The sequence below is a fragment of the Prinia subflava genome, chromosome 8, assembly GCF_021018805.1.
Source record: "Prinia subflava isolate CZ2003 ecotype Zambia chromosome 8, Cam_Psub_1.2, whole genome shotgun sequence".
Taxonomy (NCBI): domain Eukaryota; kingdom Metazoa; phylum Chordata; class Aves; order Passeriformes; family Cisticolidae; genus Prinia; species Prinia subflava.
In genome coordinates, this window is record NC_086254.1 from 24,928,374 (window position 1) to 24,954,665 (window position 26,292).

The 26,292-nt window shown below is 51.6% G+C and overlaps 1 protein-coding gene across 3 annotated transcripts in view; it reads right to left on the bottom strand.

Annotated features, from left to right (window-relative positions):
- The window catches only part of PMEPA1 (prostate transmembrane protein, androgen induced 1), a 46,189-nt gene extending 20,254 nt beyond the window's left edge, over positions 1-25,935 (bottom strand). Inside the window, exons 1-2 of one of the 3 annotated variants that reach the window (XM_063404230.1) lie at positions 25,778-25,924; positions 9,164-9,202 (exon numbers count right to left, since the gene is read on the bottom strand). In XM_063404230.1, the coding sequence (XP_063260300.1) occupies positions 9,164-9,202; positions 25,778-25,880 (142 nt within the window). In that variant the 5' untranslated portion in view covers positions 25,881-25,924. Of the gene's footprint in view, positions 1-9,163; positions 9,203-25,777 lie in introns of all 3 variants that reach the window. The other 2 variants (XM_063404231.1, XM_063404232.1) reach the window with 2 other exon arrangements.
- Between the last annotated feature and the right edge of the window lie 357 nt (positions 25,936-26,292).

Below are 26,292 nucleotides of genomic sequence, written 5' to 3' on the forward strand. Positions count from 1 at the left end.
AATCGTATTTTTATATATATATATATACACACACACCAGAGTGAATGGGGGAGGTGAGTACAACCGCCCCAAATCTGACAAAATTAAAGGTAATAAATTTACTTCCACCTCAGCTGCAGCAACAGCCTGAGAAAGGTTTTAACTCCCACAGCAGATCTGCTGGGAAGTCTGTTTTGTGGGGGGGTTCTGCATGTGCAGGTTTTAGGGTGCACACAAAGAGAAGGCCAGGCATAGATGGGGTTTGGAGCCAAGAACGGGGCTGGGGTCACCTGCCCTTCCTGAGCACCCTCATCCTGCTCTTCCTGAGCACCCTCATCCTGGGCTTCCCTGCCCTTTCCAAGCAACCCAATCCCCATCCTGGGGTGCTCTGCCCCTTCCCAAGAGGATCCCCATCCCAGGGATCCCTGCCCTCTCTGACAATCCTCATCCCGGGGTGCTCCTCTCCTTCCCCCGAGCATCCCCATCCCCATCCCGGGGTGCTCCTCTCCCTCCCCCGAGCGTCCCCATCCCAGGGATCCCTGCCCTCTCTGAGCATCCCCATCCCGGGGTGCTCCTCTCCCCGCCCCGAGCATCCCCATCCCGGGGTGCTCCTCTCCCTTTCCCGAGCATCCCCATCCCCATCCCGGGGTGCTCCTCTCCCTCCCCCGAGCATCCCCATCCCCATCCCGGGGTGCTCCTCTCCCTCCCCCGAGCATCCCCATCCCCATCCCGGGGTGCTCCTCTCTCCCGACCCGAGCATCCCCATCCCCATCCCGGGGTGCTCCTCTCCCTCCCCCGAGCATCCCCATCCCCATCCCGGGGTGCTCCTCTCTCCCGACCCGAGCATCCCCATCCCCATCCCGGGGTGCTCCTCTCCCTCCCCCGAGCATCCCCGTCCCGTCCCATCTGCGTCCCTCCTGCCGCCCCCATTGTCCCACTCCCCCGTCCCATCCCCAGCTACCCGGGGCAGGGGGGCTGCGGGGAGCCGACCCCCGGGTCAGCCCCCACAAAGGGCCCGTGGGGAGGCGGTGGAGCCCCGGCTGGCCCGTCCGGGCCGCGGTGGGGCCGGCCCTGCCCCGCCACCTGCCCGCCGGGGTGCGGGATGCGGGCGGCAGCTGCCCCGCACCGGGCGCGGGGCGCTCGGCGGGGCGGGAGAGGGCACAGCACCGACGGGAGGATTATCCACGGACACAGCCTGTCCCCTTTTCACTGCATTTAACAATAAAGCAGTAGCTATAGCAACGGGGTTAATTAATGCATCGATTTGCATAACTAAAACTCCGCACCCATTCAAAGCCCGCCCGGTGCGTTCGCTCGGACGGGGACCCGCACCCGCGGCGGGGACACCCCCGGGCAGCGACACCCGAGAGCCGCTCCCTCCTCACACCTCCATCCCCACGGAGCGTTCGAACGGCAGGAAAAGAGCAGGAAAACGGGGGCCGAAGTGTCCTTCAAAAAACAAAACTGAGGGGAAAAGTGATTTTCAGGGATGGAGGGAGTAAAGCGCATTCCAAGGCAGAGGGGGTAAGGAGATAGGGAATGTAAAGGTTTCAGACTATCGTATAACCAGAGGGGGAAATGTCTTCTCACCACAAACATGCATCTGCATGATGTCTAGACAGTCATAAAAAGGGCAATTAAAGTACTGCAGGCTGCAGTAAGCCAATGTCTCCTCTCCCAGTCTAAACAGTTGAAACATACTGCACGAACTTTCGGAGGAAAAAAAAAAAAATAGGACAGAGAGAGAAAAAGACGAGTTCGTAAGAAAAAATGTTTTGAAATTCAGCTTTAAATAAGCCAGTAAATTAATTCAACCTTGTCACATCTCTGCCTTATAACATATCAAATATTCCGCCTGCGTCCTGTCTAGACTGCGATAACAAAGGGCATTTAAAGCCCTGCAAGATGCGCTGACAGAGTGGCCATTTAAAGACGCAGTATTGCTTTCTCCATCTAAAACGATTTGTCAGATGGAGTTAAAACGAAAATGATAAGTAATCACTCTGGTTCGCAACCATTTCAAAAGGAAAAAAACCCACCACAAACCCCCACAGCTCGTACATCTAAATCCCACTAAAATCATTCCAATGTATCATTCCGGTGGGATTTGTCTGGCCTCTTTTTTATGGCATTTGCTTTTTTTTTTTTAATTTATTTTATTAATCTGAGATGTCAGGAGCTTTCTGCAGCACATGCATTTCTAAACAGGAGTGTATTAAGTTTGAAAAAGCCAGCTCCAAGTTTTAACTGATTTATTGGCATAAAATGATGACTCGTGGAGAAACACTACTATAACCCCAAGGGTTAACAACACTGAAAAGGAATTTTTTGTTTTTATTTACTTAGAAACAAAAGACTAAACTGTATCACATGAGAAAAACTGGCCAGTCCCCATCACTGACACAGTTGAGCCTGCTCAGTTCCAGTCCTCAGGAATGCAAAAAAGAAAAGAAAGTTAAAGCAAACTATGTGGGTGTGCAGAGTGTTGTTTTTTTTACTGAGAAAGGACGGTTTTCTGGAAAAAGCAAAACAAAATATAATCCTGTATTACACAAAAAACACTCCCTTGCTCTCTGAGCTTTATCAATCGTTGAAGAACCAAAAAACTTCAAAATAAAATTGCTCACAGGCAAAATCGTTGATCTGCTGAACAGGAGGGCAAACACTGCCCGTGACAGGGCCAGGCCACAGCCACCCCCGAGCCAACACTTCCACCCCAGTGCCAGACTGGCCTGAGACTGTTTTGTTGTGACGTGGCACGAGCACATGTCCCTGGCATGACCCTGTGCCAGCCCCGGGTCCAACCTCACTGCCTGTCCCCTCTGCAGGGAAGGGTCACAGTGGAGTCACCCCTGGAACTCCAGAACCATCCTGAATTCAGTTCTTCTCTGCTCCTCACCATACAGCATCCCACCACCACCTCATCTGCACCTCCCTCTGTCTCCCAACCCTTGTTTCTTAATTATTATTTTAATAAGACTGTTTCCAACTTCATTGTTCATTCCGCAATAGCCCAAGGGCTACAACTGTTCATTAGACAGAATTTCTGCTTTAATTGCACTGACACAGATGTGTAGGTTATCTGGAAGAAATTACTAAAATGAGCAGTAAAGAATGGAGCTGGATGCTTTTCTCCCCTTACGGAGAGTTTAATTTAATATTATTTCCCCCCACGCCCCGTACAAGCAGCATCGTTCACTGCACTGCGGGTTTGCAGAGGAATTAACCCCAAACTGCTCCCAGTGCACACAGGTGCAATGAGGATTCCCACAGGGAAAAGGAAAAGGGACAGGTCTGGGGGTTCTGGGGGTCTCCAGCACTGCCACTGGGATGGTCTGTGTCCCCTCGTGTCCCCCAGGCAGCACAAATCAATGACATTCCCAGAGAGTGGAAGCATCTGGATAAAGCTTTGGGGAAGAAGTTGGGTCACCACTGCTCAACTTGCCTGTCCCTGCACGTGCCAGGACTGGGTGGGAAATAGGCTCCCTTGGTCTGCCCTCACCCTCTGAAAAGAAGAAACACCAAAAAATGTCATCACTTCTGCTCAACAGTGCCTGGCCTTCGAACCCACCATGGCTGCGCAGCTGTCAAATCAGCCATGGAGTTCACATGAACTTCCTCTGCAATTCATGCTGGCAAGAGCCAGACACATAATAGCCCTGGATTCAGGGAGAAAGTGCTGCCAGCATTATTTCTATTTAAAACCTCTATTTGAGCCTCATAGACTCATTCTTCACACATGATACACACACGCACACACACACAAAATGCAGAAGTGAGCCAGATCCAGAAGCATTTCACTTCACCAAGAGCAGTGCCTAAGAGCAATTTCAGGTTTTGGCTCTCTGTGACTATTTAATAGATTTTAATTCAATATTAAAAAGCATGAACCTGCCAATTTTTTGTTATGTCTTCTTGCCAGGAAGAAGAAAAAAGTTGTTCCCAACTTCTTTATCAAACCATTCTCTCCTCTGCACGTCTCTCTTCCAGACAAGGGGCTGCAGCCCAGAGGCATCTCCTGGCCAGGGCAAGGCTGACAAGGGTGGGCTGGGGCAGGGGCAACATCACAGGCTCAAGTCCCATCCCTAAATATGTCTAAAAGCCACTAAAAATGTCTCCTTCAGCCAAACTTGTCTTTAAGGGGGAAGGAAAATTTCACAAACGCTTCATGTTAAAAAAGCTCGCATTAAGGGAAAAACCTTCCCTTTGTTGCTAGGGGACTTACTTGCTTTGTATCTGCTGAAAACCTTTAAAATGCCACCATTGTATTTAGAAAAAAAAACAACCCCGAGACTGAAGCACCTCGTGCTAAAAATCAAGAGACAGAACACAGACAGTTCCATCCTCCCCTTGCAAGTGCTTTGCTCAGGCCTGACTTCGTTTTGTGTCTTGGTCCTCGATGCTTTTTGGCACTTTGCTCCAGACTTACTGGCAAGGGCTAAAAGGTTTCTATTTAGCTGGTGTCAGCTGAGCATCTGTGCCGGCAAGAACTGGAGTGGGGGTGATCCCGGGTGCCTTTCAGAAGCGCATTTCTTGCTGGGAGCTGTCGCGATAATTTTCAGTCTGGGTGTGTTTGGGTAGCGGGGTGACTCCCTCCGGAGGGGCGCCCCGGCGCAGCGCTCCGTGCGGTAGCGATCCCTGAGCAGCGCAGGGAAAAAGGAGCTGGGAACGCTCCCTAACCTGTGACCCTGACAACAAAAGGCAGGGAAAGCGTCTAGACCTCCAGTCTGACGCGGAGTGAAGGGAGCATTGTGCTCCGGCACACTGGGGCTGCTCAGACAAGGCGGGCACAGAGGCGCTGCGGGGCAGGAGCAGCGCGGCAGCCCCAGCTGCAGCCGCAGCATCGCCCCGAACGCTGCCGGGGGAGGGGGACGCACAGCCCGCCCTTCCTCCCGCCCTTCCTCCCACCCTTCCTCCCCAGCACGGCCTTTGCAGGGCAGCTGGAACCCGCCGAGGTGAAGGAGCCCATCGGATTTCCAGCCCCGGGTTTCCCTTCGCCTCCGCGTACTTCGCACGCAGCATCCTCACGCTCCTGAACGGAGCGATCCCGCAATTCCAGCCCCGTGCCCACTGCCAACAGGAAAGAGTAAAAAAGAAATACATGCTTCCTTTCACAGAGCCTTTATTTTCTGCTTTCCCTGTCTGGCGCAGTTAAAAGAGGACAAACCAAGATGTTCCCTCTCTGCCAAGCCTAGAGGTCAGCTCAACATTCAGAAAAAGCCGAGGTCCCAGCTTTAACACATATTTCGTGTGTGACCCTGATGAAACCCCTTGGCTTCCCGGTGTTGAGGTCCCCACACATAAATATACAAATACCCTAAATAAATGCTGGAGCTAATGGCAGGTTACTGCCAGGGAACTGCACGAAGAGAAAATAAAGGACCTATTAAAAGCCCTCGTTCGTCTCTGCCAGAAAGAAAACACTATTACCCAGTACTTAAAAAGATGCATTAAAGGAGAGAGGGCAGCCGGGGGGGTTAAGGACACCCCTGGCAGAGCACTGAGGGGAAGCACTCCCAGCCAAGCACCCCCACGTGCCCTCAGGGTAAGGTTTTGGGGTGATCCCACGCCCCGGCTGTGCCCTGGCCATGCCAGCACAGGCAGCAGGAGCAGCAGCTGCCCTGAGCACACCCAGCACAGAGAGGGGCCACACACAAACCTGGGAACGCACAGACCTGAACTCTGGGCAAAACAAAACTCTTTAGTTTCACTGTTCCGGAAGGAAAGGTAGATAGCTGGAAGATGTGCTCCAGCCCAGCTGTACAGATGGAAAACCAGTGTGGCCCACGGTGGCACTGGTGTGGTGCCACCCTGGGCATCAGGGACACTCACTGATGGGTCCACACGGGCCCTGCAACCCTGGGCACAGCCAGCAGCCACCTCAGGCAGCTGCAGGAACCCTCCCTCCTCCTGCCAGCTCCGGGCTGGAGCTCTGGAGTTACAGCCTCAGACCAAGCAGAACCAGACCCAGCAACTGAGATCATTTAAACAGCTATTAAATCCCCACCGACTTCTGATGAGAGGTGATCTGTCAACAGCTGATGGTGAATACAGTGAATTCAGAGCAAGAGAGGAGTTTTAGTATCCTGGCAGCCACCAAGGATACCAATCCTCCACCAGCACACCCCATCCATACCTTACACAACAAAACGGGGAGGGACGAGGACTTCCTTCTCCACCTGCCTCTGTTGCTTTCTACTCCACCTCCAAAACATCACCTGTCCTGGCAACTCCTTCCCCAGGTGCTCCAGGTCCCTGGGACTACTGAGGCACCAACAGAGCCAGGAGCTGTGGCAGGACACCAGATGGTGGCACTGGGGCGAGATGCCACACACCTGCAGCCCCAGCAGGGTCCAGCCTGGCACCTGCCATGGCAGCAGCTCATCTCCTGACTGCTCCTGGGATTTATTTTTGGTGCACACGCACAGGGAGACTGAGAGATCCCACACTGGGATTTTATCAGCACGGCGCAGCTATGGAAACAAATGCATTTAAGACTAATATAACAAAAGGCCCAAACCCACAACAACAACAACAAAAAGAATGGTGCACATTGGCATTTGCACAGGGGAGCATCACAGTGAATGCAGAGCGGGACCCAGCTTCTCTCAGAATTCACCCAAACTTTTCAGAAATCACACATTTTCATGTACTTACATGTTTAGCTATGTGAATTTTGCTTGGTGCAAACCCTCCACCCTTCCCTTTGATTTTACAGAGTTCAAGGAATGCATCTTCTCCTAAGTAAGATGAATAGCCTTTGTTGAGGGCATTCTCTCCTTCCCCCCTGTACCCATTTCCAAGCCACTCTCTGTGAGAAGCAGGAGAGCTGACACAAAATCCACAAGAAACTGCAGCACCTCTTCTTTTACTCCCCATGGAGGGGACACAGCGGTGCCTGACCATGTCCCAGGGCACAGACCTGGCCAGAGGCTGCAGCTCAGCCAAACTGCTCCCTCTCAGCAGGACGAGAAAAACCCACAAATAATTTACAGAAATCCAGGAGTCTGACCTCCACACCATAGAAGTTAACGGGGAGAAGGTGAAATACCTTAAAAACCAGGAAAAAAAGCCAGTGAAAGCCAAGCCTCCTTTGTGGGAGATAGTGCTGCTCCCTGCCCAGGTTTGGTGTTCTGAGGCACCACGTGCAGGGCTTTATCCCAGGTGGCACAGGGATGGGCAGGGGCATCTCTCTGGGATGGGCAGGGGCATCTCTCCGGGATGGGCAGGGGCATCTCTCTGGGATGGGCAGGGGCATCTCTCCGGGATGGGCAGGGGCATCTCTCCGGGATGGGCAGGGGCATCTCTCCGGGATGGGCAGGGGCATCTCTCCGGGATGGGCAGGGGCTTCTCTCCCGGGGTTCTGGCTCTGCAGGCAGCCCCAGGACGCTCCGGGAGGACGTGGCTGGTGGAGGTGGTGATGTCTGGGAATGCCGGCCCAGGCTGGAGCTGCAGACAAGGACCCAGACAACAAAGGCGAGGCAAAAAGCCGTCTGATAGAGGCAGCCCCGTCTGACAGGCCGGGCTTTCAGAAGCCCGGGCATGCAGTGATGTCTGCAAGCACAGCTCTTCGCTGGGCGCACAATTAACCCCGCAGCAAGATCACTAAAGTGTCCTGCAGCACACTCCAAATAGCATCCATCTGGTAAGATGAAAAAAACCCAGAGAGTACAGGAGTGCAGCAAAGGAGCAAACAACTGGAGACTGCAGGGAATGACTGTACAACAAACAGAAATTACACTTGATTTTCTGTTATTTATATTCCAAGAAAACCGCATGTTTTCACTTGCATCTCTGCCTCCCTCCCCGAGGCACAAACACACAGACACACAATGGGAAGACCAGGGAAAGCAGGAAGAGCAGCACAGCTCGAACACATCCCTGCTCACACGCTTTCCCAAATCACAGCACAAGAAAACGGGTGTGAGTTTTACAACCATGGAGCAACAGCCAAACACCTTTTGCTGGACCGAAAACACCCCGAGCAGCCACTCAGAGCACTGGGACACCACAGCTCCTTCTGCCCGCCTGATCTGCCGAGATCTTAAGGCATTAATGCAAAATAAATGTAAAAAAAGCATTGGCTGCTGCAGGACAGCCTCCCCAGGGCTGGTGTGAGTGTCCCAGCTCCGGGGCTGATCCCAGCCCCAGGCTCCTGCGGTTCCCTGCCTGATGTCTGCACCACGATAACGCTGCCGGGGGACCGGTGGTGTCTCACAGCTTTTTTGCATAAGCAAGGACTATCCTGCTGTGCAACCAAATTGTGCCACCAGGCTCGAAATAAAGGAACTGAAATAATTCTTTTTTTCCTCTTATTTTAGATTATGACTTTTACTAATTGATGCTTGATAAAAGCCTAATGAATGATTTGTAGGCATTATAAGCATGTTAAGGATCTGAGTGTGGTTATAAGCCAAGGTCATAAGCTCTATTGACTTTCCAGGCTCTATAGCAATTGATTTGCCATTTATTAAAATCATTCATTCATCACTTGTTAACAATTTATTTAGATAGTTCTTCCCCAGCAGGCTTGGGACATCACATTTGAGCAAAGACACCTTAGTTTTAAGGTACTGTCATAAACTCGATTCTAATCTGAGAGACAGACCCATAAACATAATAACAGTGTCTTTTTAAAGGCTCTTTTGTGAACAGGTTAGGCTCAAATCCAGGAGCCTGGTTTAACAGGGCTTCCAACCCCTGGTTTTGTCTGTGCTGAACATGGGCATCTCTGGCCACATTCAGCAGAAGTCCCACACCTCATGACTTAAAATGGTTCAGGATGTCAACTACTTTCATAAAACAGAGTGAAAGTCTCTTTCCTCAATGTACCACTGCTCATCAGTTTGCCAGAGTAGCAGCAAATACAAGAGTGCTTAAAATGACACTCAGCTTTTGAACACGTTTCTACACTGAACAGAGGAAGAAGAAGGAAAAATCCCATCCAGGATTACCAAAGTGCAGCCAGACATGGATAAACATCCATCAGGTTTGCACAGTCAGGCTGTGAAGACACCACTGCATCCCCCCCTGCAGCAGAGGAGCAGGTCCCTGCTGCTCTCGGGGCCAGGCAATGTCCCCCCGTTCGTGGAGCAGCAGCCGGGGTGTTTACGGTACAGCAGCTGCAATCATGCAATCAGCCTTCGTAATTACATCTTGGCAACTCTTGAAATACTTCACTTACCCAGTTTACCTGGAAAGGTGCGACCTAAACATTCAGTGCCTGGAGACATTTGAAAGAAAAACAGAAAGGATCCGTCAGTGATGGGAGCCACGTCCAAGAGGCTGCACACACACCCCAGCTCCCCTCCTGGGGACTCGTCCTGGCAGAGCTCCCCTGGCCAGCAGACACCTGCTCCCACCATCTCCACAGGGCCAGCAGCACCAGAGGTGCCACCACTCCTGCTAATGACCCCACTGCTTTTCCCACACCAGACACTGCCACACAAGGTGCTGTTCTTGTCTCCCCTGCTTCCCCAGGACTGCTCTCCTGATCTCGCCTGACGGCAATGCCAAAGCTTCGCAGAGCTTTGTGAAGTTTCTGGGATCCCTCAGCCCACCCCGGGGACCCCCCTGCCACATGCAGCAGTGCCAGACTGCCTGTCCATGGCCCAGGGCAGCACTCTGCACTTCAAGGCACTGCTGGACTGTTCATCACATTGTCTGCTCTGCAAACACACAGAGCTGAGCCCCGCACGCTGCTGAGCCTGGTGACAGCTCAGGATCTCCTGATACCCCATGCCCACAGCAGGGACAGAGGCTGTGGAGTGTTGAAGAGGAAGAGCCACAGCAAAATCTTGCACAACCCCCCAGGAGCAACGCCCAGCAGATGTATTTTGTATTTTCAAGTGAGGAGAACAAAGCAGCGAGAAGTTTGCAACTAAAGACACCTCATGACTTCTCTCTCTCCACCAGTGTGTGACTGCCTGCAACACTGAAGGGATTACGGGACATGGATCCTCCCCAGTGCCTGGCAAGCTGAGACACCCAGGGCTGGGTGGGAGCTCTGCATCCCGCAGGAGGTTTGCCAGAGAAACACGTGTACACAGGACTCTTTTATGAAGCCTGTAAGAACTGTCTGTCACTGATAATGGTTAATTGGTACTAATTAGTACAGTCTGATCGGAAGGAGTCCTACTGGCCTATAAAAGTGGCCTTTAACCTGAGAGCAAGGGAGGCCATTGCTGCCAGACACAGCACGCTGGGGCCACGGACACACCGCCTGCTCCTGCCTCTGCAGCAGCAGAGCAGACTGCAGGCTCAACAGAATATACCAGCACATCACTGCTCTCAAATAAAGCCTTAAAAAGTTACTTTCCATGCACCTGGGATGACAGAGAGAAGCAACTTTTTAATCCCAGGAAACGATTCAGGATCAGAGAGTCGCTGGAAATTACCGCAGCAGCTGAATAACAGCAGGCTGGGCTCACTGATGTGAAGTCAGGCTGGTTGAGATGCTTCACATGCAGGTGCTCAAAAGTGGGGCTGCAAACCTGAGGTGTCACCTGGATGCACAGGGGCAGCTGAGAGCCTGCAGGCCTGTGTGCACCACCACCCTGCTGGAACGGGCACCGACACCGAGCGTGACAGGAAAGGGAAGAAAGGAATTCTGCCGAGCCAAACACCAACGTGTGGCAACAAGCTTGGACCTCATCCTCCTCCTCCTCCTGCTCAGCCAGCTCACTGCACAAAGCCTGAAAAGGGGTGGGAGGCTGGGAAGGAGTGAAAGGCCAAAAGAAGACTGGAGGCCAAAAAGGGTGGGAGTCCCAAAAGTAAAATGTAGAGTCTGAGAAAAAGCGGATGCCAAAATGGCTTGGGAGACCCAAAAGAGTGGGAGGCCAAGGGAAATTTAAAGGTTGAGAAAATGAGACCCTGTGCATGCAGCTGGCTGGATCAGGATCAGCTTTTCTCTGGCTAAATTTCCGAAAGGGTAGAAAGCAAATGTCTCTCCCCTCCCTGCTCCACAGCCCAGGTGAAGCAGCGTGACAGCCTGTGCACGTGTGGGCATGTGCTCCCCATCCTGTCTCACCCAGGATGTTTGGCCATGGTCTGGGATGTGTGGGAGAAGCCAGCCTGAGCCCTCTGAAGTCAGGCAAGATTTCGGGATGTTGCTTCTCCCTTCTCTCTTAGCACGCCTGCCTCTCCCATGCTCACATCTGCCCTTTAGGTTCAGCCATGCATTTGCCAACTTTTTAAATGCAAATGAGAATTGGCACATAAAGTCGGTGCTTTAAACCTGACCAGAGCCACCCTCAGCTCTCCTCCCTCCCTCCCTACATGCATAAACTTTTTTTATGCAATCAGCAGCCGGGAAGAGGTGCAGGGAGTGGCTGAGCCGTGCCCGGAGCCCTTCTGCAGCCGCAGCCAGACAGCTCCATGGGAAGGGTGGCTCGGGCTCTCTGCCTACCAGCAGCAGCATGGAACCAGTAATTACCCTGGCTGGACCAACACCTGCTCGTGGTTTTGTCTTACACTGTTTGTGCAACCCAGCAGGCTGCCAGGAAAGCAGGGATGTGCTCTGCCTAAACAGGTGAAAACATGAAACAGGCAAGGGAGCTGCTGTGTTGGTCCCACAAAGCCTCAGTGCAACACATGGGGGAAAATCACTGCTGCCTCAGCCTGCAAGGCTGCAGAGCAGGGGCAAGCGTGGCATGCACTGGAGAGGCAAGAGAGGAGGGAAAAGGGCTGCCCATCTGCAGAGCCCAGCTTCTGGATCCAGCCCAGCACTGGTGCAGGGCACACGGACGTTCTTTGCTGGGCTGTAACACCAGCACCAAAAAGCCTGGCTGGACAGGAGAGTCCTGCTAAGCCAAATATCCCACGTGGGACAGCGCAGAGGACACGGCAGCCTTCACCCAGCCAGGGCTGCCTGCAGAGCAGAGCTGCTCCAGAAATGCCCTGTGCCCGTTTAGAGCAGAAATGCCCATTCCCATGCAGGGATCTGAGCCCTGTGCCTGTTTAGAGCAGAAATGCCCATTCCCCTGCCAGGGATCTGAGCCCTGTGCCCGTTTACAGCAGAAATGCCCATTCCCATGCAGGGATCTGAGCCCTGTGCCCATTTAGAGCAGAAATGCCCATTCCCATGCAGGGATCTGAGCCCTGTGCCCATTTAGAGCAGAAATGCCCATTCCCATGCAGGGATCTGAGCCCTGTGCCCGTTTAGAGCAAAGTGCCCATTCCCATGCAGGGATCTGAGCCCTGTGCCCGTTTAGAGCAGAAATGCCCATTCCCATGCAGGGATCTGAGCCCTGTGCCCGTTTAGAGCAGAAATGCCCATTCCCATGCAGGGATCTGAGCCCTGTGCCTGTTTAGAGCAGAAATGCCCATTCCCATGCAGGGATCTGAGCCCTGTGCTCACGGAGCAGGAGCTCAGCAGCGCTGTGGGAAGGGCAGCGTGAAGAGCATGAGTGACCAAGGGCAAAGACCCCAAAGGAGCACCTGGGCCAGCCTCAGTCTCTGGCAAAATCAGCTCTAACCCCACCAGGTCACACCCAAAAAATGCCCTCCCCCACCAGCAGATGGGATTTGTTGTAGATGATTTGTCCTGGAATAAAAACACCAGCCCCACCTCTTGCAGCGTATTTACTGAAAGCCACTAAACAGAGGCAAAAAGTGTATCCCAGCAACATCTGGAATTTATCCCTTCTCCCTTTTGGAAAAAAAAAATCACGCTCTATTCTTTTAGAGAAAGAAAAGTGATTATATAGAATTATAATGCTGGAAGAAGATAGAGAAGAGCAGAGATTTTCTTTGAAACACTGCTTAGACAATTAAAAAGGGATAGTTTCAAAGAAGCAGCAAATACTATCTCAGCTTTTTTCCACCCTGTCTCGCAGTACCAGGCTTCTTCCCATGCCCTGGCTAAGACACTCCAATGAAAGCAACGGATTTTTTTCATCCTTTCAAGACCTTAGTAAGCTAGAAAGGAAACCAGCTCTCAGGCCTAACTGGTTGAAGATAAACCAAATTTAAAAAAAAAAAATTCTTCCAATTCTTGCCAACAGGATTAGAAGGCACCTTGATTGGTATGAAGAAAACCTGCTTTGGGACGAGCTTTCTGAAAGAGGATGTGTCAGTCTTTACCCAGGAGAGCCAATACTCTGCCTCCCCAGACAGAAGAACGGAAGGGCTTTAAATATTAAAACAGGAAAAACCATCGGGATTAATATGAGGATGCAAGGTCAAAATGTGATATCCTCCACTTCCTGAGGCTCCTGAGCCCAGAATGGCTGGACAATGACCCCACAGCATCACCTGTGCCCAGATGCAGCTGGGGAAGCCTGGCTTCAGAGGGAAACCCTCCCCAGCCCTCCCGAGGGGGGAAGTGAAGCAGTCGCTCTCACGCCAAGCCCACAGAAGTGCCTCCAGCTACTAAATTACCCAACGACTTAAACGAACTGCATTGATCTGGCTGGAAAACAAAGCTGCAGCTCTTGGCATGTGCCCAGTTACAGGGTACAGCTGCATTTTTCACCTGCAGGCAGTTACAAGCACAGACAGAGATGCCCCTTCCCCTGACACAGGGCGGCTGAGGAGAGAGCGAATGGCAAACGCAGGTGAGAGGGAATCCCCACTCCAGACACCTCTCAGACACTGCAGAGCCTCAGCACACGACAGGTATGTCCAGTTTTGCAATCGAGGGCAAGGCTGTTCCTAGAACAAGTCCCATTACTCAAGCTCCTCAACCCCCATCTCCTCGGCTGCACGTGGACTGGATGCAGGATTTCATCAGGACATTAAACTCAGAAGCTGTAAAATCACTCTGCAAAAACCCAATTATACCTATTTTCGTAACAGCCAATTTAAGCTTGTATTTAGGTCCCCTCACATACCCCTATGTTACATAAAGCATTTCTTCCACTCGAAACGTAGCTTTCTAAAGGCCATTTTGCTTAATTTAATGGGTGCTTTATGTGGGCCTGCAAATCTCTGGAAACGCAACCAAGGAAGACACATGGCTGCAAGATACAGCACAATCCCTTCCCGAGCACGCAGCAAGAACAGGAGGATGAAAGGCATCTCCAAATCATGAACCTGCTGTGACTGGAGTGCACTTGTGCTCTGAAGAGCAGCAAAACCCCACGGTCAAGGCAAAAGAGGAATTCCAGGACATCTGCAGGCGCTGTTAACCCATTCCAGACCGGCCAGCGCCCCGCAGGCTGCGCAGCAGGACAGATCCTTCCCTCCCTCCACAGCCACCAGCTGAACTGAGCCCACTCAGGCATGCTTCCCTTGCATTTGCAAGAGCTGCTTTCTGCACTTCAAGTAAATAAATGCAGTCATCTCTTTTTCCTTCTTTTTTTTTTAAAAAAAAAGCTGCACTAATAAAAAGCTCATAGCGAAATCTATTAAATTGAGTCCGTCCATTATGTTTATTGTTCCTTACAATTCAGGCCTGGATGGCAACTCAGTGGAGGTTGAGAAGTGTATTTATCAAGAAAACCCACGAGACAACGAGGATTAAAAGCTATCAGCAGTATAAAACATGTTTGTAACCCTGCAGTTTATTCTGCACCTCGCACAGGATCCCATCAGAGACCTCTGCCCCCTCTCCTTGTTTTTGAGCCCATCTCTGGCTCATCAGCTGACAGGACAAACAGCACCTGCATTCCCAGAAAGAGCTGAGGAAAGTGCACTGTGTTTATATTACTATGAATAAGTCACACTGGAGAAACATAAACTCTGATTGCATTACACACCAGTGATCAGTATCATTAAGTGTTGCACACCTTGAGTGTGTCTGAGCAGTTGGAGAGGGAAACACTGAGTACAAAAACACATCTTCCCATTCAAGCAAAGTCCCATTACAGTAATGTAAGTGTAACAACAAAATGAGATTCCTGCTTATTACGTGGGAAATAATTGCAATTTAAGGTCCTTTTTCCCTGAATTGTGTGAAGCAAGTGCCCATCAATCACGTTCTTCAGTGTCCTAAACACAGCACCTCACAGGACAAGGTACTTCCAGAGCTCGGGATGAACAGCCTAATCTGTGTATGCTCTTCTGAGGTATTGAAGCCCAGAGACCACCCTTGGTAAAGTGGAATAATGGTGAAAATAATGGAACCAACACAGAAAGAGCAGGACTTGCTCCTCCAGGAAAGACATCTGCCCTCAGGGAGCCCTTGCACAGAGGACACCGACACCACTGACTCTCAAAGTCTGATGGCACAAATACCTGTGAAGAGCTCAAGGAAATCCAGCCTGGTTTCAGGCCTGGAGCAGGCACCAAGGGACAAACCCAAGGCTGGGTCATTTCAGCTGCTGAGCTGGGGTTTCACCCCGTGGGGGTTTCACCCCGTGAGGAGCCCCGTGTACCCTCAGCACCACGGGGAACAGCGCGGGAGGGTGCGGGCAGCATGGGGCTGCACTCTGCTTTGGGGGGATCTTCTGTTTTTGTAAGAAATAACATTAATCATAACATTAAACAGAAACCACTAAGGGGGAGAGTTTCCAAGCTTGCTTAGCACAGAGTCCAGCCCAGGGGGAGCTGCCAGCCAGCGTCCACAGCCGGCAAATTCCCTGGGACTCGTCCTCGGCAGCCAGGGATGGAGGAGGTGATGAGCAGACTCAGGAGGACTCGGGCCTGGAAATGTGAGTCTGAACGCCCAGCGGTTAGATGTCTCTTGGGAATTCATCCAAATGGCACTGCTCCTCTCCCACTTGCCCTGCAGGTAAATCTAGCATGTGGCTTACACAATCTGTTGACTTAAGTAAAGCAAGGGCAGGAGAAGAAAGCTGCTCAGACATCAGGAGAGGCTCATCAGTCCTTTGGGCAAAAGTCTGGGTCACTTCCCCCTCCACAGAGAGCTCAGGGTGTCAGCCAGGCTTGTCTCCCTTCTCAGGAGCATGTGCAGTGAGGGTGCAGCAGAACACAGGGCTCAAAACATTAGTGAAAGGACAACAACAATGGATTGCCAAGTTCTTCCATATTTTTGGCTGGTGCTGATGCTTAAATCTGGTTTACAGAAATTGGGAGTCTGTGAGCTCTGTGTTCCAGGCAAGTCCTCTGCAATCAAACTGAGCAGTGACTTAGAGATCTCCCAGGCTCGGGGAATGAGGCCATGGCCACTTCCAAACCTCATCACGAGTAACACTCGTCCATCCTGAGGACACGGGACACTTCTAACGCACTGTGAGACCCCTCCACGCTCTGCAAGGGCAAGATCTCGTTGGACACACGTATCTCAGGTGCAAAGCAGCTGCAGTGTGCCAGGCTGATGAGCAGGCAGGCTCTTGTCCAGAGGGAGCCACCAGAGACCCTCAGCCATCAGCCTCTGCAGTGCTTCTCGCCCTGCTGTTCCCTCCTGCTGGTTTCAAACTCTCTTCTTCCTCACAACCAACTCCAGCCCTGGGCCCAGCTCCTCCACCCCTGAGCAGGGCAGGAGCAAATGGCCTCCCCCAAAGCAAAACCTAAAACCTGACCAGAGCAATTCTGACACAGCCTCAGCCAGCGATGTTTTGTTATTGGAGTTACAGAGGGAGAATTAATTGTCACAATTAGTGAAAAGGGAGAGAAGTAGAGAAAAGCCACCTTGTAAGATGCTGGTCATCTTCCCTCAAGATTTTAGGGCACTGAAGATGCATTTGGAGGGAGAACTGACCACCTGACCAGCACTGTGAGATGTTCAGCCTGGTGTGCCATTGGCAAACCCTACCCTGATCATCAACACAAGTTAAGTGTAAGGCCAAATTCTGTGTGTAAAGCTTGACCAAGGTCTGCAACAGCAGAGACAGACTCTGCCACTACAAATATTCCCAGTGCAAGTTCTGATCCCTGTCTGAATCTGAAGGAAGGCAGAGGAGCTGTGAGCATGGCGAGCTCCTCAGGAGGCAGGCTAGACACTCAATCCATCTCCCATATCAGACCTGCGTTAACATTTAAACAGGACCTGCTGTTGTGATCTTTAGCAAGGAGCAGATGTGGTTTTGAGTAATGGTGAGCGTTACTTAACCAGTTATAGTCACTAATGTAATTGACACCTATTCCATCATCCTTAATACACCCACTTCTTTCTCTGATACCATAAATAGATTAGAAAAGTTTCTGCAGATGGCCATGACCCCATTTGTTTGTGCACTTAGCCATGTATGAATCACTCTTGGCTTGTAGCAGCACTCTGGAATTACTGAAAGATAACTAGTCGGCACAGACACCAATAAATGAATCATGCTTTCCACAAGACCAAACCTTTGGGCTTTTACAGACTCCAATTACAAAGTAAGAAGAAAAGAACAAAGAAATTACTCAGTCTATTTGCACAAAGTCATGCAGAGTTGATTCACAGTTTTACAGAATTATTACTGACAATCATTTGTAGGGGGTTAGAGTAACAAACCAGCTACTTTACATATTGGACAGAATGAAGAGATGGAAAAAAATCCCCAAGCCATGTCTTGCACATATTCTTTGAAAAGTAGCCTTGATTTTTGTGCCAGTAACTTTTTTCATCCTTGGTACGCTCCAGGCCTGGGGGTTAATCAGTTTTCATTCGCCAAGGCTAAATTCTCCTTTGCTGGGTTGCTTGGGCCAAGTTTGCAAATGTGGGAAATCCTGTTGCACCTGCTGAAGAGCACAAACCATCACAGGAACAACCCCTCAGCTCTGCAGGCATCAGCAGGGTCTCAGGAATGCTTCAGAACTGCCACGTGCAAAAGCAGTTTGCCTTTCTAACTGCACGTTTTTGAACGTATACTAAAAGTGAAAAATTACCCAGTCTGAGGTGTTTTATTAAAGAGATGTGCGAGACTGAATACACCACACACAAATGTGTGAGGCACTTGAAAGCACTGTGGACATCCACCAACACTGACAACTCGTGAGGCAAGTTTCCAAAGATGTGCAAGGTGTCTTTACGTAATGCCACAGTCTGGGACACGCTAACACACACCACACACAGCGAAAAACACACCCTCCTCTAAGTGGAGCATTAGCCTAGCCCTGCATCAGTGAGAAATGGCAAGTCTGACTACCTGGAGAAAAAGGGGACACTGAAGCATTACAGCCTTAGCACTGCTGCCTCACTGTACACAGTGAAAAAACAGCATTTAGTTAAAAAAAAAATGTAAAAGCGAAGGTGGACTTGATGTCAACCTGCGCCTGAACACAGGCAGTGCCCTGGTTGTAGCATCTCTGAGTGGGATGGATGATTGACGTGTCTCAGGGCCACATGCTCCAAATCAGCACCCTGTACCAGAGAGCTCCAAAAACAGGGATAACGCCCCACTGAGCACAGCCAGCGACAGTCTGGGAGGGATGCAAGTCAGGTGTACACACAGCACAATTTATCTAAGGCCTACCAGTACCCTTTGCATGGACTGAAGACCCAACTTCCTGGGCGAATTTACCTTGCAAATGAGCTCTGTGCCCTGTTTGACACACCTGCTCCACAGGCAGAGAGCTGCCAGCCTGGTACAGCTCATCAGAGCCATGGAGAGCACAAAACCAGCACCAGGGAGCTGCCACACAGCTCTAACCCAGTCTGGGAAAATCTGCTTATTGGTTCTCATGCTCAAGGCTGCTGATTTCCAATGACAGGTATAAACCTCTCCCCAAACTGGACTCAAGATGTTATGGAAAATTTAAATTCAATCCTTAAAAAACATTCTCAATTCCTACCCCTCTCCATACTACAAAAAAATAATGCAACAAGCTCTCCTGTATAATAATATGCAGGCACCAACAACCTTCTCCCTCCAACAAGAGTTTATCTGAGGAGGTGCTGTAGATAGGAGGGAAGGAAAAAGGTTCCCAGTAGGGTTATCTTTAGAAAGCTCAGGTCATTAGAGCCAAGGCTTCAGGTGCAATGCAAGACTAAAAGGATGCATGTGCTAAACAATAGTGTTTCCTTTCCTTCAGAAGGAAAAAAAAGCTAAATCAGGAACCTGCAGTATTAGGTGGATGCTTGGATAAACACCGCTCAACACTCCACAGCAGAATTGCTAATGCAAGTTTAGTTTTCACACCAGAGAGATTTCAAAAGATCTGCAAAACTTTGATAATATTTAACAACTCTAATAATTTCCTTTTTGGTGCAATCATAAATTTACCACAGTAGCCAAAAGATCTGGGATGAACTACAAGTTCTAGCTGGCTCCAAAGCCAACAAGAATAATGTGTGCTGTTACTATTTTCTCTCAAAACATACCTCTGCAAAACTGACTCAAAATGAGAAAAGAAATTGTGAAACTGTCATTACAAAGAAGCATTTAAAATGCAGATCAAAGTGCTGCCTTAGAAGCTGTATTCCTTGCCAAATCATCAAAGCTCTCTTTACTCTCAATAGCTCCCCAAATCCTCTGATTCGAACGATAAATTCTTACAGCTGAAATTTATCTGCTTTAAAAAAAAATAAATTAAAAAAAAAATTAAAAAAAGTCCAAACCCCACAACTCCTTTCTCTGGCTACCAACCACTTCATTAACCAGTCTATTTGGAGCCACTTTCCTGCATTACTAAATAAAGTTTCACGGATGTGTTTATGCCTGCGTGTGCGCACATAGACACACACAGAGCACCCTGAGAGCCCCTCAAGTACTGAAAACTTGTCAGCCCTTGGTGGTGAACGTGTGCAGGGTCTCTCAGCTCTCAGTGTGTGTGTGCAGGGTCTCTCAGCTCTCAGTGTGTGTGTGCAGGGTCTCTCAGCTCTCAGGGCTGTGTGTGCAGGGTCTCTCAGCTCTCAGTGTGTGTGTGCAGGGTCTGTCCAGCTCTCAGTGTGTGTGTGCAGGGTTTTTCCAGCTCTCAGTGTGTGTGTGCAGGCTCTCTCAGCTCTCAGGGAGGTGTGCAGGGTTTTTCCAGCTCTCAGTGTGTGTGTGCAGGCTCTCTCAGCTCTCAAGGAGGTGTGCAGGGTTTTTCCAGCTCTCAGTGTGTGTGTGCAGGCTCTCTCAGCTCTCAGTGTGTGTGTGCAGGGTTTTTCCAGCTCTCAGTGTGTGTGTGCAGGCTCTCTCAGCTCTCAGTGTGTGTGTGCAGGGTCTCTCAGCTCTCAGGGCTGTGTGTGCAGGGTCTCTCAGCTCTCAGTGTGTGTGTGCAGGGTCTCTCAGCTCTCAGTGTGTGTGTGCAGGGTCTCTCAGCTCTCAGTGTGTGTGTGCAGGCTCTCTCAGCTCTCAGTGTGTGTGTGCAGGGTCTCTCAGCTCTCAGGGCTGTGTGTGCAGGGTCTCTCAGCTCTCAGTGTGTGTGTGCAGGGTCTCTCAGCTCTCAGTGTGTGTGTGCAGGGTCTCTCAGCTCTCAGTGTGTGTGTGCAGGCTCTCTCAGCTCTCAGTGTGTGTGTGCAGGGTCTCTCAGCTCTCAGGGCTGTGTGTGCAGGGTCTCTCAGCTCTCAGTGTGTGTGTGCAGGCTCTCTCAGCTCTCAGGGCTGTGTGTGCAGGGTTTTTCCAGCTCTCAGTGTGTGTGTGCAGGGTCTCTCAGCTCTCAGGGCTGTGTGCAGGCTCTCTCAGCTCTCAGGGAGGTGTGCAGGGTTTTTCCAGCTCTCAGTGTGTGTGCAGGGTCTCTCAGCTCTCAGTGTGTGTGTGCAGGGTCTCTCAGCTCTCAGTGTGTGTGTGCAGGGTCTCTCAGCTCTCAGTGTGTGTGTGCAGGGTCTCTCAGCTCTCAGTGTGTGTGTGCAGGGTTTTTCCAGCTCTCAGTGTGTGTGTGCAGGGTCTCTCAGCTCTCAGGGAGGTGTGCAGGGTTTTTCCAGCTCTCAGTGTGTGTGTGCAGGGTCTCTCAGCTCTCAGGGCTGTGTGTGCAGGGTCTCTCAGCTCTCAGGGCTGTGTGCAGGGTCTCTCAGCTCTCAGTGTGTGTGTGCAGGCTCTCTCAGCTCTCAGGGCTGTGTGCAGGGTTTTTCCAGCTCTCAGGGAGGTGTGCAGGGTTTTTCCAGCTCTCAGTGTGTGTGTGCAGGCTCTCTCAGCTCCCAGCACTGTGTCCAGGTTCCAGGTGCTGGCACTCCGGGAGCTGTTCAGGGATCGCCCCTGCCCCGCTCCCCTACACCCCGCACTCACCCACGGCTCCTGGAGGAGCTCCCAGACCATTGCTGCATTTCCTGCAGCAAGGAAGCAGCAACACAGCAGCCACTGCTCAGCTCAGGGAGATGGAGATGAGGGTCAGACCCTGCTGCCACACAATTCCTTCCTGCTCCTCCCTGTGCCGGACTCGGCCGCGCCGCTCACAGCCGGAGCAGGTCTGGGATTTCCTCACCCGGGACCTGCCCGAGTGACCTACCTCCTGCCACCCGAAATAGTTATAAAATAATCACCCAGCAATTCAGCCACACAGACAGGAAGAGCACTGCATAAAAACATCCCTGTTGACACCAGTGATTCCTGTGCTTTATGGACGTCTGGGAGTGTGCTCACGGCGTGAACCAAGTTTCCCCTTAATTGCCAGAAGTGGCCCTTGTACCTCTCTCCTCAGCAGAGCTCTCCAGCCAGGCTTTATCACTCTGATAAAACCGTGTATCAGAGAACAGGAGGGATCTGATAACACCAACCACACACGGGATCTCCCTCCAGGAAGCAAACTGGATGGCAGTTTTCACATGAGACACCACTGCAAATAAATGACTTTTTTTTTTTACACTCATTAGGCTTAGCAAATTCTGATGGCTGCTGCTACCTGAATGAAATAATATCGACAGACGTGGCTGTACAATGAGTTACTCAGGAAAGGAGCTGGACTGTAATTACCCTCTATTAGTGACACCATGTAGTTTGGTACTTCCCTTGGAAAGGTCTCCTCACGTCTCTACACTTATAATTTAGGTTTACAAATTAATTCCAAAACTGGATTTATCAAACCACCAACTTCAGCCTGGGAAATCTAAAATTATTAGTATATTTGGTAAGCAACAGCAAATAAAAGTAAGAACATGTGTTTGTGGGTGCTCTTCTCTCCATTTGCAAAGGAAGCAGTGGTAGCAGCTAACTCAATATTCCAAAAAATTGGAGGTAATCCCAGACCCTACCTTGGGAATTCCTGGCTTTAAGGAAAAGAATATGGTTGCTGTTCCCCACACACCCTTCAGTGCCAGTGCTCTCACAAGCAGGATCTGAAAACACACTACAGAGACAAACACTCAGGGGGTGGAGGATGCCTCACGCCAGAAGGTAACAGGACTCACTGCAGCAAGCACCCTTCTCTGAAAACACCCTGCCACTGAATGAAAAGAAGAATGAACCTGTCTTGCCTCCACTTGGCATTATAAACGATCACCTCCGATTATACAGGATCACCTCTGGAGCCATGTGCCCATCCTGCTGTGTGGCACAGCAAAATCCAGGTGTTCAACCACGGGAAAAAAACAAAGTTTGACTATTTTCCCTGCATTTCCCCTTCTGTGTCTTTTCATTCTCCCATTTGACATCGGTTATAAAACAATAAGGCTGAAATCACTGCCTGAGGGCAAAAAATAAACTGTAATTTTAGTAAAGACCCCTGTGCTGTCCAGGCCGAGGGTATGAGACACACGACTGGGACTGCAGAATGTCTGGATCCCCTGGGATGGCCAAGGGCACACACAGACAGCTCTTGGGCCACCAAAAGCAAAAGGCACCCACGCTCTGCTCCCCCAGGATCATACCTGGGGACGCCGATCTCAGCAAAAAGCAGAGCTCATCACGGACACACGGCTCAGAGCCAGACATGGGGAACTCCCCGGTGTGGCTGAGGTCAAGCTGAGATGCCACAAACTGAACATCCTCTGTGCAAGCACTTTTGGGCTTGCTGAAATGCTGGGAGCAGCTCTGGCTTCCCTCTACAAGGAAAACTTTGGGGTGGAATAAAGCAGCACGTGGTTCTTATCCACTCTGCCCTGGAATAAGCCATAACTGCCGATGGCAGAGCGTCAGGAAAGAAACGCATTCGTCAGAAAAGCAGAGTGAAAATGGAAAGGAGATGCGATCCCTGGCTGAGCCATATGCATTTGGTTTGTTATTAAACCAGAGAATGTGAAAACCCAGAAGCCTTGGCTTGGACAGGAACCTGCTCTCAGGGTTCGCTCGGCCCAGCCGCAGTTGTGGGGATCAGCCTCACTCCTGGGAGATGCAGCAACACCTCCCAAAAACCCCAAACGCCTCGGATAACACTCCTGGCACGAGAAAAGCGTCTGCAAAGCCTCTGCCGAGAGCCAGCCAGCCCGGAGCGAGCTGCCCTCTCCTCCCGCGGGATGCCCGGGTGCCCGCGGGCCGGGCAGGTGCCGGTGCCCGGCGGGGACAGGCGCGGCGCCTCGCTCCGCTCCCCGCGCAGAATAATTAGTTATTTACAGCCTCTTCCGCCACGCCGCTCACCCCTGACCTCCTTCAGCCAGCCGAGGCGATTAGAGCCCACTGCTGCAGACGTCTGGCTGCTTAGCACCGCCCGGCGTATTGGCACTGCAGCCCGGCGGCGGGCGAGACTCGCGCCCCCGCCCCCAAAAAACCCTTTTCTAATCCTAATCTGGGAGCGCCACACACAGAAACCAGCTGCTGCCTCCACCGCAGCGCCGCAGCCGCCATACGGAGTAAAGCCTGCGAGGAAAAGGGGTTTGGGCATCGGGTGGACAGCTAACCTATTTAGAGGGCTGTGAATCAGAGGAGTTCGCGTGTTCCTCCCCGTGCCACTCTCCCGAAGAGTTCCTGCCTGGTAACTGCAAATTTTGGCTGAAAAATTAAGGAGCATCTGGTGGTAGCTGCTCTGAGGTTCCCTCAGAGTCGTACCAGAAAGATACACAAAATCGAGCGCCTGGAGGAGGAACAACGCTGCAGGATGAATTCATCTCAAGGGAGGCTCAGCTCTGCCCTTTCCACCGGAGCCAGGTGAAGGCAGCGATCAGGTAACAGCCCCTGTGGTGCCACCAAAGCGCTCCTGTAGCACAGAGGTGAGCGAACGCTGCCCGCCACCAGCAGGAAATAAATAATAACATTGGCGATAAGAAACCTACTCCAACACGAAATAAGGAAGGGCAGCAATCAGGGAGCTCAGTCCAAGGCTCCCGGGAGCTAATGGGGACTCAGCACCCGAGTGTCAGGACCCCAGAGCTGACAGAGGGCCGGGGACGAGGCAGGGAAGGACCTCGGGAGCATCAGGCACGAGGCTCCCACAACACAGATCCCAACGCAGGCAAGGTCTCCTCCGGTGTAATTCACTGCTCCCTGTCTCCCACATCCCCATCCACAACCAGCACCTGCCTCTTACCAAACCTTTCCATATGCTGAAAAAAAGGGGAGAAAAAAATTATAAACTATGCTATTTCTAAAAAGTCAAGGAGTGGAATTAAAAGCCTGAGTTGTTCCAACAAAACCTCATGCCAAGAGTTAGACAGGAATAGAAGCTTTTTCTTCAAAAGACATTACACATTTTAATTCCCAACTTTTATCATAACCATGAGCCTTGATCAGACACAAAGTAAAGTCTCTCATGCTTGGGGTTCTGTGGGACACAGTTTATGTTCAGCAACTGGCTGACACAAAAAAGAACTGTATCTTCATTATTTATACACTGCTATTGGTATGCACATCTAGCCCGGCCTGTTAAAGTCAGGGAAGAATAATGGTCTATTCAGTACCGGTAGTGTTAATAAAATCAGGCAAATCCAGCTTAGTTTTGTCTGAACACGAATGAGATTAAATCAAGATTAAAAGTGCATACAGTACAAAGGGTATGGTTTATGCTAAAATTCAGAATGAACACATTTTAGTACCCAGTGTACAAACGCCTGCAGACCTTCTCCGGGACTTAGACACGTGAATTAAACAAGGATGAAGCTGGAGAAGGAGAAGGCAGATGACACTGGATAAAAGCCATCCAAAATACCAGGGGACAGATGCTCCGCAGCCCCGCTGGAGGTAACGGGGCAGATCCTGTGCTAGCAGAAACAGGCACGGCTCAGCTGGCTCTCCCTGCACGCACTGAGCGCCAGCCTGCCCCGTCGCAGTGCCAGGAATATATGCAAAATCCAGACTCTTTCCCAAGTTTTCCTTTTGGGCCATTTTGCATTAGTCTGCGCAGGGTTTGGATTTCACGGCACTGAACAAGGCGCTAAGCAGGGCACAATCCTGACAATCCTCCGGGTCTGGGATGCCTTGAAAACCTTCCCTTTACAGAAAATACCATTTACTTAAAACTGCCAAAGAGCCCAACACATTCCTCTCCCCTCAGCAGTAATATTCCTTCTCTCTCACCTCCATGCACTTCATTTTCAAGAGGGAAAGAGCACACAGAGAAGTGGTGGATATTTAGGTCAGGCACTGCCCTCACTCCTACTCTGCGAGGGTTGAAAAATATTAATGAAAAAACCCAAATCGCCCTTCGGAACAAAAACCCCTGAGGGGCGGGAGACGGGGGGCACAGGTTCCCAAATACAAACCCCACTCGGGTGTCCGGACCGCGGTGCCCCCCCGGTACCGAGGGTGATTTACACGGGGGTAGGGCAGACCCCCGGAGGAGGCTCGGGGACCCCCAAGCATCACCCCCGCAGGAGGGGCAGGCGCGGGGCAGGGACACCGGGGCACCGCGGGGAAAGGGCGGTGATGGAGCGGCGATGGGGAAGAGCGCGGATCGCAGCCCCGGTGCCGGCGGGGAGCGGCCGGGGGAGGCAGATCCCGGGCAGCTCCGCCAGCCCGGCCCGCGCCGTGTCACACCCGCGGCGACATCCCAGCGGCAACAGATGAGCGAGAGGGGCTCGCACCGAGGGGGAGGAAAAGCACTCCGGGAAAGCGCATCGCAGCCGAGGGTCCCGGGCGCCGCCGGGAGCCCCCGCGGGAACTTCCCCGCCCGCGGCGGGGCCGCCGGGCGCTCCCGCACCCCGGGCACCTCCCGCACCCTCCCCGGGAGCAGCAGGACGGGTACTTACTGATCTCCATGCTCTGGAACAAAGACCTTTTGCAGTTGCATGTGCAGGACACATTGGGCTGAATAGCTACGGCCGTGCTGTTCAGCCCCATGAAGTTATACATTTAAACACACACACACACAAAAAAAAAAAAAAAAAAAAAAAAAAAAAAAAAAAATTTAAAAAAAAAAAAAAAAAAAAGGAAGGCGACGGCGACACAAAGAACTTCCCGGCCGCCGAGCGCTCCCCGGGCAGCACCACATAAAGCCGGGGCTCCTCCTCGGCGCGGGGGGGCGGAGGGAGGGAAATGCAGCTGCGATCAGAAATTGGAAATAAAAAACCCGGCGCGGCGCAGCGCCCCCGGCAGCGGCTCCGCTCGGCCCCGCGGCTGCTCCGCGCCCCTCCGGCCCGGGAAGCGGCAGCGCTGGGCCCGGCCGCGGCAGCCCCGCACTTTTGTGGGGCGCGGCGCGGTGGGAGCGCGGTGGGAGCGCGGCCCGCCCGCTCCCGCTCCGCTCCGCTCCCGCCCCCCGCGCTCA